The sequence below is a fragment of the Abramis brama genome (genome assembly GCF_963993115.1).
Source record: "Abramis brama genome assembly, chromosome: 3".
In the NCBI taxonomy this organism is placed as follows: Eukaryota; Metazoa; Chordata; class Actinopteri; order Cypriniformes; family Leuciscidae; genus Abramis; species Abramis brama.
This window is the reverse complement of record NC_139965.1, coordinates 40,013,033-40,025,534: the sequence shown is the minus strand read 5'-3', so window position 1 is coordinate 40,025,534 and position 12,502 is coordinate 40,013,033. Positions and strand designations below refer to the sequence as shown.

Genomic DNA, 12,502 nt, shown 5'->3' with positions numbered 1-12,502 from the left:
CCAAACTCATCAGGCATTATAGGAGAAGACTCAGAGCAGTTATCTTGGCAAAAGGAGATTGCAAAAAGTATTTAATAACAGGGGTGCCAACAATTATGGCCAGCGTGTTTTAAAATAAAAAAAACATTTATTTTATAATGTGATTTACCCCCACTTTCAATTCTTTTACTTCAATGAAAGGTTAGGATTTTGCCGATTTTTTGAATGAAAGATCAAAAGGATAAATGATGCAGATTTATTTTTTACAGCCATTTTTTTATCATATTTACCAGGGGTATGATTAATTCTGGGCTCGAGTGTATACACATATACACATGGTTATATGGCAATTCAATGGACTAAGCAATATCACATTCTCACAACCATGCAGTGTCAAAATTCAGTTATTAGGCACTAGTCACTAGGCAACTGGCGAGTAACACGTTTCAATGCTAAATTTTATTCGCATTTGACGCTTTAAACACTGGCTAACATGCTACCCGTGTCCCACAGATGGCGCCGCAAGCTCATGCAGCGCTGTCAGAAGCAATACGTGCATGAAATCAAATAACATTTTGCAGTTAATTTAGTCATTGTTCAAGGCTATTTCGCAAATTCAATGATCGTAAAGTAACCAGCCACAAAAAAACTTTTTTTCACGTGGGTCAGTCTATGGGAAAATACGGAAATCTGTATAAATACGAGGGGGAAAAAAAATCACATCCCTGATCATGGTATTCATAAGTACTCTACTCATGAGTATCATAATAACATCAATAATATAATACGATATAATATTATCTGATAGCTTCATTGTAACATGGTACCATTATAGTACGTCTTTGCAAGGGGAATGAACAGAACGAGGCTTTAAACTGAAAAGCAGTCAAGGATCAGACAAGACTACATTAGATATGCAGCAGAGACCAAAATAACAATTTCAAACATTTCTCCACTCAATTGGAGGATCTGACCATTTAGTACAGAACAAACTGGCCTGTTCTCTGCTACCTTGGCTGTTTACCTCGTGATGTGTGATAGTCCAAGAGTGAGCTATGTTGTGATTAAAACGCATTCCTGTGTAGCTATGCATTTGCTAATTTACATTCCAACACTACAAAGAGCGTGCATACCCCATATTCAGACAGACCCCGGTACCAGCACAGTCAAAACATCGCCTTATTAACATACCAGTGCCACACTCAGTTGACCTGCCCACAACAGGTCAGAATTTTAGCAATTTCACTAAGTTGCACCATTTTGCTAACTTCAACAAACTCCTTCCAAAACCTCTACCTGCAAAGACATCTCGTTAAACCTTAATTTGTACATTTTTAGAGTGTTTCTTATTGGCAAAAAAGGGGCAGGCCACTTCCTTGACTCTTTGCCCAGTGTAGAGCTGTCACAGAGACAGGTGCCCATTCAGAGATATCTGTCAGGTGGTATGGACATTGAATGCATTTGAAAACAGCTTACAGCACCTTTGAAAACCACCAGTAATAATAACGATAGCTAAGGTCTTTGAAATGATTTGGTCAGAGGCTGATTTGAGCTGCTCGTGCTGCTGTGGTTGAGGATTCCTCAGCACTACTGGAGTGGCTAAATTATGAAGAAATTTGGAGATGGAGAGACAGAAATACAAGACAGACAGAAATGGGGAAAGAAAGACTAATCAGGAGAGAAAGTCTGGAGTACAAGTACCCTGGCCAGGGCTCAACAATATAAGAACTTCACTTGCATTTGTGTGAAAAGGTAACCATTTGCACATGTGGAAAATTATTTGAGTGAAGGATATCTGTGCAAGTGAAATACTTTGTGTTTTCCCTCACAAATTGAAGCGGGGTGAGATCATTCAGAGCAGCAGTGTTTAAAAACAGATTCAGCTAACTTTTGAGTTCTTAACCCAAGCGCAGAGTCATGACCATGATACAGCAGAATCAGGAGCATTTCCCCCGAGACAAGGTAGGCAGTGCCTCTTCCACACTCTTCCAAAAAATCCACAGTGCAGAAATCCACAAAAACAATGAAAATATTATGAAATATGACAGTTAAAACAAATATATATAGCCTATATATACAGTGAGGAAAATAAGTATTTGAACACCCTGCTATTTTGCAAGTTCTCCCACTTGGAAATCGTGGAGGGGTCTGAAATTGTCATCGTAGGTGCATGTCCACTGTGAGAGACATAATCTAAAAAAAAAAAATCCAGAAATCACAATATATGATTTTTTAACTATTTATTTGTATGATACAGCTGCAAATAAGTATTTGAACACCTGTCTATCAGCTAGAATTCTGACCCTCAAAGACCTGTTAGTCTGCCTTTAAAATGTCCACCTCCACTCCATTTATTATCCTAAATTAGATGCACCTGTTTGAGGTCGTTAGCTGCATAAAGACACCTGTCCACCCCATACAATCAGTAAGAATCCAACTACTAACATGGCCAAGACCAAAGAGCTGTCCAAAGACACTAGAGACAAAATTGTACACCTCCACAAGGCTGGAAAGGGCTACGGGGAAATTGCCAAGCAGCTTGGTGAAAAAAGGTCCACTGTTGGAGCAATCATTAGAAAATGGAAGAAGCTAAACATGACTGTCAATCTCCCTCGGACTGGGGCTCCATGCAAGATCTCACCTCGTGGGGTCTCAATGATCCTAAGAAAGGTGAGAAATCAGCCCAGAACTACACGGGAGGAGCTGGTCAATGACCTGAAAAGAGCTGGGACCACCGTTTCCAAGGTTACTGTTGGTAATACACTAAGACGTCATGGTTTGAAATCATGCATGGCACAGAAGGTTCCCCTGCTTAAACCAGCACATGTCAAGGCCCGTCTTAAGTTTGCCAATGACCATTTGGATGATCCAGAGGAGTCATGGGAGAAAGTCATGTGGTCAGATGAGACCAAAATAGAACTTTTTGGTCATAATTCCACTAAACGTGTTTGGAGGAAGAAGAATGATGAGTACCATCCCAAGAACACCATCCCTACTGTGAAGCATGGGGGTGGTAGCATCATGCTTTGGGGGTGTTTTTCTGCACATGGGACAGGGCGACTGCACTGTATTAAGGAGAGGATGACCGGGGCCATGTATTGCGAGATTTTGGGGAACAACCTCCTTCCCTCAGTTAGAGCATTAAAGATGGGTCGAGGCTGGGTCTTCCAACATGACAATGACCCGAAGCACACAGCCAGGATAACCAAGGAGTGGCTCTGTAAGAAGCATATCAAGGTTCTGGCGTGGCCTAGCCAGTCTCCAGACCTAAACCCAATAGAGAATCTTTGGAGGGAGCTCAAACTCCGTGTTTCTCAGCAACAGCCCAGAAACCTGACTGATCTAGAGAAGATCTGTGTGGAGGAGTGGGCCAAAATCCCTCCTGCAGTGTGTGCAAACCTGGTGAAAAACTACAGGAAACGTTTGACCTCTGTAATTGCAAACAAAAGCTACTGTACCAAATATTAACATTGATTTTCTCAGGTGTTCAAATACTTATTTGCAGCTGTATCATACAAATAAATAGTTGAAAAAAATCATACATTGTGATTTCTGGATTTTTTTTTTTTTTTGGATTATGTCTCTCACAGTGGACATGCACCTACGATGACAATTTCAGACCCCTCCATGATTTCTAAGTGGGAGAACTTGCAAAATAGCAGGGTGTTCAAATACTTATTTTCCTCACTGTATATAAATCACTAATTTTTCTAAAGTGACACTGTCGAACAGCAACACCAACAATTAAAGTTACCGCGAAAGGCAGTGCCTCTCTGAGCTCATTGAGTTTTAAAGGTGCAGTATGTAAGATTGACAGCTCGCGGTTGAAATGGGTACTGCCGTCCAAATGCCCCCCGACCCCTCCTGCTCAGATTCGACGCTCACGCGGGTTGCCAGATTGAGGACACGCAACAGGAACAAGCATGATTTACAATGGAATACGAGGAGACTTACACACTGTAAGTTGAGGAGTTGATTTATTGATTTATGATGAGTTGATATCGCGTTTTAATATGCTCCCGCTCAGAGATTTTTAGATGGGTGCGGAGGCTTTTTAGGTCGGGTAAGAAGTGTTTTTTAGAGAAACAATATGTGAACTCAGCATTTTTCCTAAATATCTGCAAAGATATTATGGTATTTTTATGCTTTAATACAGTCATAAACTTACAAACAGCACCTTTACCAGACCCCCTAAGTCATGTGAGAGGAGGCAATGCCTCCATCGTGCTTTGATTGACCCATTATATTGTTTACATGATAAATCCCGACTCTCATATTAATGCATGTTCTGCATCCACAAAGCGATCTGAATGAATAGTTAAATAATGCTGTTAATGGGAAGAGTAAAATGAAATAAAGTATAATACTCACGCACTTAGGATATCAAAAATTAGCTTGGTGAAATGAAATGGTTAGCTTTGATGACAGATGATCCAAAAATAAGCAGACTATTAAACAGAACAAATAAAAAAGCAGCAATAAAATATACATGAAATATTCCTTCTGTCCTTATACTGTGTTCTTATACTTTTTAATTTTGAGTAAATGTAATGCTTAATTGCTTGATTAGATTTAAACTTGGTTTTAAAAAATGGAACAGTATTGTTCTATTGTAGAACATTAATGCAAAATAGAAGCGTATTGATTTTTTTTGATAGTGTAAGTAATGTTTATTTATTTAACCTGGAAAATGTGACAATATTACGTGTAACTGGAACATGAATTTACATTAAATAACACTGTGGACTTCGCCTCCTCATTTCAGAACACCACTGCACACCAAAGAGAAAATAGTACTTTGGCACTGAATGATTTCCACATTCACATACTACTGTACTCCAAGGTACTTCAAAGAATAACATGGCACTACTGTGGTACAATAAAGTTAAAAAATATTGAAAAAGAGTTCAATAATACTGGTGAAAAAGAGCAGAGCGCGCACGAGCGAGAGCGAGATTAAGAGGAAGACAACTGGCTGGACTGAATCCTAGTTTCTCCAGGTGGATGAACACAGCAGGCTTAAGAACAACATTTTTCGACACTGATGCATTTCCTGCAGCACATGTCCCATGCTGCAAAATGCTGAGACTATTAGCTCACATCAAAGAAACCAGTGGATGAGCCAACAAAACATGCACAAGCTTGAAACATGAAACTGTACAACATGTTTGGTACCAACACCTGGCACCATAGACCAGCGGTCCTCAAACTGAGGTCTGCAAACAACTGGTGGTGCTAAAAGATTGTGGCCAGCACTAATAATAATGACAAGACAGAAGAACCAACACTGAAAGTGACTAATTCATCAACTCATAAAAATGAATGAACTGGTTGTGTTAACAATTTTACAGTAAAGCAGGGCTCGCAAGTAGATGAAAATGGGGGGAGGGGACCTAAGTCAGTCATTCAGACTTTGTAATATCCATGACTCCTATAAACAGTATCCATGACTAGCAAGTAGACAAAATCAACTAACAAACATACAAACAATATCACAGCAAGTGCTGTTATCATACACAAATCCAGTAAAGTCTAGTAACTACCCAGACCAACATGTAGTATGGACACAGGTAAAAAGGTTTGGAATGATGTAGTTTATGTTACTGGCCTTATGCTGGCAGGCATGTACAGACACAATGAACATGCAGGCCACACAGAGATGATGCAATCCATATATGAAACTGAGGTTCACTTTTGAGATGATATGCTAACTTTTGAAAGACAACATAAATGGTCACATTATAGCTATAAATAAATGGGATAGATAGATGGATAGATTAATAGTGTATATCAAACAACATTAGCTAAATTAAAAATATGAAGTAAGTGTTTCAATGTAAATTTATTTATACCAACAAGATGTGCAGAGACAACTGCAAGTAAACCATCTGCATGTCAAACTCCCCGTATAACATTTAAGGGTTTCGTCTGAGCACTACTCAACATTGACTCGGTGTGAGTTTAGGTGGGGGCAACCTGTTTGTTTAAAGTTGTGGCAGATGGAGACCTATTTGGTGTTTGTGTGAAATTAGCCAGCAACAACTAGTGGAGACTATTAGCATAGTAGCCTACCTGCAGTGCCCCCAAAAGCATGCCAGTGTATTTCGAATCCTTCAGCCAATGACATACCATGCATTATGCTTAATGTTACAGCTTAACCCAGCAGTCTATATCTGTAGATGGTTGGTGGTAGGGCTGCATGATATCTGGTTTTAGCATCAATATTGCGATGTGACTATCGCGGATACACACATCGCAGGATGTGTGATGTCAAGTATAGGGATCGTGCAAATGATAAAACTTATTTTAAACCTAGAGAACTCAATTCGGAACTGGCGCACTGTTTTCTATGGGCACACAAAGACAACACAGACAGTATGCAAACACTGAATTATGTTCTCATCCTTGTCTATTTGTGCTTGAATAGACACACACACAAAATTATGCCAAAATGCCCATCTTTCTTCCTAGGCATACTATAAACTTCCAGACAGGTGTGTCTGTTGAGGCAAGTTGGAGCTAAACTCGGCAGGACAGTGGCCCAACAGGAATGAGTTTGGACACCCCTAGCTTATGTGAACTAAAAAATTGAGAAAGAAAACAGATGTGTATCATTATCTAGGATTCGTGCCTAATATTCCTGCTGCTGTCTGTGGCAATGACCTACAAATCAATCAACAAAATACAAAGATCACAAATCACTTTTGTAGCTTTAACAAAGATTAGCCTAATTATTTTTAATTTATACAGTGAAGACTAAGCAGTGTTATTTTACATTTGATTTTTCAATTTATGTACCTGAATACTGTTAGACTTACCTGAAAAACAAAGCACAGTTATTTCCTTTGTATCTTTGTTCTATTGTATTTATCTATGCTTGTAATTTGTTAATTATTTTCTATAGAGATTTACTCTAAAAAATAAATTTTAAAAAAAGTCAACCCAATCATTCTGGAATGATTCATTCTTCCCAAATAGAGCTATTCAAGTAATGTTTTCATATTGCAATGTATATCACAGAAAAACAAACTATTACAATGTCCGTTTTTTTGTTTTTTTAATATCATGCTGCCCTAGTTGGCTGGCAATGCTGCCTGAAAATAAAGTTTCCTGTGTATCATCACCTGAGTCATGCATCTACAAAAGTGCTGTTTGCCAATGAAAAATAAAGGTATGAGAAAAAGAGAGAGGGTGAGATGCTAGAAAGTTATCAGAAGCGTTAAACCAACCTTTTCTCTCACACACACATACATCTATCTCTGCTTCAACTACGATAAACAAATGAGTCATCTAGAGCTTGCTGAGAACACTGACTCACTAACACTGCATTCTCTCACTCCCCCTGCTGCAACACACACTCAGCCAAGTACATAGCAGTCCCTAAACAAAGTGGATATTAAAAAAAAAAAGAAACATTTTGGGCAAATGAGTTGGAAAAGGAGGAGATGGCAAGAGGAGGGGGGCCATTACAATAAAGTTTTGTATAGTTTGTCCAAAAATGACAAATTCTGTCATTTACTCACCCTTATGTCATTCCAAACCTCTATGCCTTACTTTCTTCTGTTACACACTCAAAAAAGATATGTTAAAGACTGTTTTGCCCCAACAATTAAAGTCAAAAGGGTCCAAACAACATTGGACTTTCATTGTATGGAGATTTTTTTTTTTTTTTCTTGACTATATTTTGTGTTCCACCAAAGAAAGAAACTCATACAGGTTTGGAACGACACACGGGTGAGAAAATGAATAAAGCATATACATTTTTTGGGTAAACTAACCCTTTTAATTTACTAAAAAATATTTTTTATAGATCGTAATGCAGTATGGATGGAAAGTCTGTTCATAAAGCAATGAGACATGATTTTAAGAGACATGACCGTATCAAGAAAAACAATTAGAGTCAAATTAAAGATTGCTAACCTTTAGACACTGCAGTAAACTCCTCAGATTTCATTAAATCTATGCTGGCATAGGCACCGTTCTCTGGGGGAGGAGCGCTGGAGGATGGCAAGGGAAGCGCATCATGAGCGTTCCCAGGCCGGAGATCATCTCTCAGGTCTAGGGCGATGTAGTTCAGGCCATTCTGGTGTTCCACAGTTATAGTCCTTGCAGACCTCACAGAGGGGGCATTTGCTCTATCTGATGTGGTTCCCAGCATTACATCACTACTGGATGTCATGCTATCAATCCAAACGCAGTCAAAATTTTGTCCCTTGTTGCGGCCCACCTGCTGAGCCCCAACATTGCTAGGTACGGTGCCATTGGTGTCCGAGCCACTTCCACCTGACGCTCCCGAAGATGTGACAAAGGTCTCCGAACTGTGTCTCCGCCTGCCCTGGGGATCAGCACGGACAACTTTGGGCTCAGTCGGGGGGCTGAAGGGGAAAAACTGTTGCTCCAGAACACACAGGTGCTCAAGCATGGCTGTAGGGCTCTTTGACTCGTCCTCAGGCCCAAAGGACATTTCTGTGTAGTCGTCAGGCTTACCCACCATGAGCCCGCTGCAGTGGGAGGATGAGGAGGGCCGGATATATGAAGGAGGATTCCAGGGGGCAACCAGAGAGGGCCGAGGGGACCGACTCTTAGGTGGAAGTCCAGCCACCTCGACAGTCATGTAGTCCTGCGGCAGAGGGGACTTACGCTGCTCCCGGTTGATACTGAGGGTTGATGGAGAACCTTCAGCAGACAACGGGCAAGCAGTATATGTGGGCCGATCCCCAAATTCAATATTCATGTATTCTCCAGGGCTGGAAGGCCGCACTGCCGCTTCACATGCTCTCAGAGAGCCGTGACTTCGCCTTCCTAGGGGCAGACGGTTCGGCCGAACGGCACGGCGGTCCGTGAAGCTATTATGCTGAGAGGACTCAGAAGGTGGGCACCTGCTACTGCGATCTGGGGTGGCTGTGGGGGAGATGTAGACTGGTTTCGCTGGGGAACTCATAGGGACATAGTCATCATGCTCAACCTGGTCTCTGGATGGCGCTTTGTATGAGCGAGGGAGAGAGAAATATGGACTGTAGGACTTGGGGACACCAGGAGTGGTCAAGGCATAATAATTATCTGTGGAAACTTTTTGAGCATTAGCTGTGGAGCTGCTCTGAGACATATCCATGTATTCTGCATTCTTGGGGCAGTCAGAGGCTCTCTGTGCCTCTGCTCGTCTACTAATGTCAGGGCTGGAGGGGAGGGGGGAGTCAGCAGCCCCACTCCTACCTGGGAGCATCATCATATAGCCTTGAGAGTCTGTGTGCTGAGGAACATTTAAAGCAGACCTTTGGATTTGTGGAGAGGCAGAGAGGAAGATATTTGGTTGCATAGGCATGTAGTCTGCATCACTAGTGGAGGGCAGCACACCTGCCATCATGGGCATGTACCCATCATCCTTAGGAGCGTCAGCAGGCCGTAGGCTAGGGGGCCGGTCCTGGCTGTGTTCAGAACTGGAGCTGTAGTCAGAGCAGAGGGAGGAGGAGGTAGAGACAGTCTGGGCACTGCCGCTCCAAGAGCTACTCTCAGCCACAGCCTCGTCCAGCGAGAAGGTGGTCTGGGTCATCTTTTGATAAACAGCTACTCCAGCAGCACTAGCACCCCCAACCTGCCTGGAGAAGGAGGCCGTCCGCCTCCTTAAAGACCCCGGGCGTGAATCTTCATCAGCACTCTCATCTCGGGTCGCCTCAGCCGCGCTCGTTCCGAACACGTCACGTGTCCAGCCCATAGCCATGTAGTCATTGAGGCAGTGCTCCTCACGGATGGGTGGTGTATTTCCCAGGGAGTCGGGGGTGTTGCTGCGTACTCTGAAGTAGCGGAAGTCTCCAGGGCTGGAGCCATACTCATCAGATGAGTTGAAACCTCCATCGCTTGGGGATCCACAAATGGATGCGCTGGAGGGGCGAGTGATGGTGTCTGACACAGAGCCATGCCCGCTGCTGCTAGACATGCTGATCGGACTGGTGGTTGAAGGGAAGTGTGACACTGGCAGCGAGGCTGAACGGGCATGATAAGAGGAGCCCGGTGGGGCACGAATGTAGCGGCCCCCGGCCCCACTGCTACTTTCCTGCCGGCTCAGGTTAGCACGGGCTGTGTTGAGATGAATAAGGCTACCGGTCACAGAGCGAAAGGGACGGTTCATTGTGCTCTCTCCCTCACTGGAGGTGCGGAATCGGTATCCGTTCGCTCCACTGCTCTTCCTGCTAGATGGAGTGCCCACCACAGACTCTGTCCGAGACCTCCGCTGGAGCCCTGTCTGGCTGGGCGGCAGATTACCCAAATGTCGCCGCGTGGTGATAAAGCCCATCGGGTTGGTGCCAGAAGACTGGCTTTTGCTTCTGGGCCTGAACTCAGTAAATGCCTTCAGCGCCTTCATGGTCTCTAAAATGGTCTCATGCATGTTTTGAGCCACCACAGAATCATCCACCTGCATCCAAACCTCCCCAGGTCCTATAGAAGAAGAGCGGCCAACCTCAATAAAAAAGAAGCTCTCCGAATGGCCACAGCGTCTGATATTCATCAGCTGCAAGTTCACGCAAGGCGTCTCAGAGTTCAGCTTCACCAGGTGGATGCTCTTGGCAGAGAGACAGAGCCTATACACACCAGTTAGATTCTTCGTCTGGCCCAAGCCCTTTGGTTTAACATTCACTTGCCACACTTCCTTAAAGTCAGTCCCTGGGGTCACAGTACCGTATCCATCGTCAATCTCTTCCGCCTCCAGGTGGCCCCTCTTCCCCTCACTCATAAGCTCGCTGAGCGCCTGGTACCACTCCTCCTGCTCCTGCTCATTCTCAGCAACAATCGCAAAGTATTCATCCTTAGTATACAGAGCAATGAGATGTTTATTCTTTGAATCTGCCCTTTTATTCACAGTGAAACACTGGTAGAGATAGATCACTCTTTTGGGGGGAGAGGCGCCAGCTGAGGCGGCGGCAGCGGCGCTCGAGCGCAGGGTGTTTCGGAATTTCTTCTCGCTGTCATAGTATTCCAGTCTGCTCGGCCCCAGTTGACTCGACCCCCGCAAGACGAAAAACCTCTTATGGCCGTGTTTCTGCTTTCTCAGATAGCCGCACTTCCTAATTTCGTCAGACACAGCAGAGCTGGTGTTCACAGCTGGACAAGCTGAGGTAGCGTGTGTGTTGCTCGCAGCAGAGTCCTCGTACGCCCGGTAAAACGAGGACGTGGATCCTTTCCTCGCCGGTGATCCCAGGTGCTGTTGATGTTGATCACTCGGTTGATGAAAAGCAGCACCGCCGACGTCCAGTACGGAAGGGGGTTCCCCGACAGGGATGTCGCCGTTCGCCGTTGCAGGTTTACCGTTAGTCCCGATAGCCCGCTGTTGCGTTTCCAGCATCAACATAGCGGCTTTGCCTTCTTGGTAGTTAGCGAAATTTGCCATCAGATAGGAGATTAAAGGTCACTTTACCTCATACTTATAGACCGAGACCCCATGTTTGTTTGGGGGGAACCGTGTCTCAAGCGGCGCGCTGAAGTCTTTTCAGTGTTGAGCTTCTCTCGGCCGCCACATGAAAAGCAGATATCCCAGTCAATGCTCCTAGAACTCAATGCCAGCAACTGCAACATGACCACATTTACCCGATCTATTATCGGTAGATCCTCCTAGCGGGCTACCAATCTGCTCCTCGCGCCCTGTGTGTACACTACGGAGCACAGCACAAACAACACATGACTCGTGCGTCATTCGCTTGTGGGTGGGAGGAGGCGCCCGATTGAGCGAAACGTGTGATTGAAAGCTGCTACGACCAATCACGCTGGATCTTTTCGGTTTTACGTCAATGTGACTGACCAATGGCTTCACTCGGAGTTTCATTGAACTGGCAAAGTGACGTCTGATGATTGATAGAGTTTTGTCCAATGATTTCATGCAAAGCTGTTTACGTCATAGGATATCGAGCGTTCATTGGCTGTAGCGTTTGGCTGAAGGGTCATCCGTCCTATCACAGGCGTTTTCATGGTTCCTTGTCGTCGGTGTTGTTTATCTCTTTCGTAATGCGTTGCGTATCACTAGCTATTTTTCTACTTACTGCAGCCGATTGTGTAATTACCTTTGTTACGTGTTTGCCAAACACAAATGAATACATCCTTTTATCCCATTATTATTGTATTTTGCCGGTGATTGGTATTTTCTACACAAGAAGTCCGTATTTGTAATGTACTAACTTGCAAGCCACTCGTGTTACACTACCTACTGGCAATTAAAGGTGTTTTGTAAGTGTGTGTTGAGAGAATGTTCTTGTAAATTTAAATTGCTTCACATTTGTGTGGGAAATATACTCGTAACATCATCATCTTGAATATCAAAAATCAAAACTCAGTCAGAGGCAGAGAGATTAAAAACAGTAAAGTTTCATGATAGCAAAGTTTCATAACTAAAAATCAATACCTAATCATTAAGATTGTTTAGTATAAATTACATTGTTTGGAGAATTCATATTCTGACTTGGTTTCTACTAGCCTTTAAAAATTGCTATCAATTACAATTATTATTTTTTATATAATAGACTCAGCAAAAAAGAAA

At 43.3% G+C, this 12,502-nt stretch overlaps 1 protein-coding gene across 1 annotated transcript in view; it reads right to left on the bottom strand.

Moving 5' to 3' along the window:
- irs4b (insulin receptor substrate 4b) overlaps positions 1–11,651 on the bottom strand; it is a 29,081-nt gene extending 17,430 nt beyond the window's left edge. The window contains exon 1 of the mRNA XM_084109517.1: positions 7,900–11,651. Within this exon, the coding sequence (XP_083965643.1) occupies positions 7,900–11,362 (3,463 nt within the window). The 5' untranslated portion in view covers positions 11,363–11,651. The remainder of the gene's footprint in view (positions 1–7,899) is intronic.
- Positions 11,652–12,502: the final 851 nt, after the last annotated feature.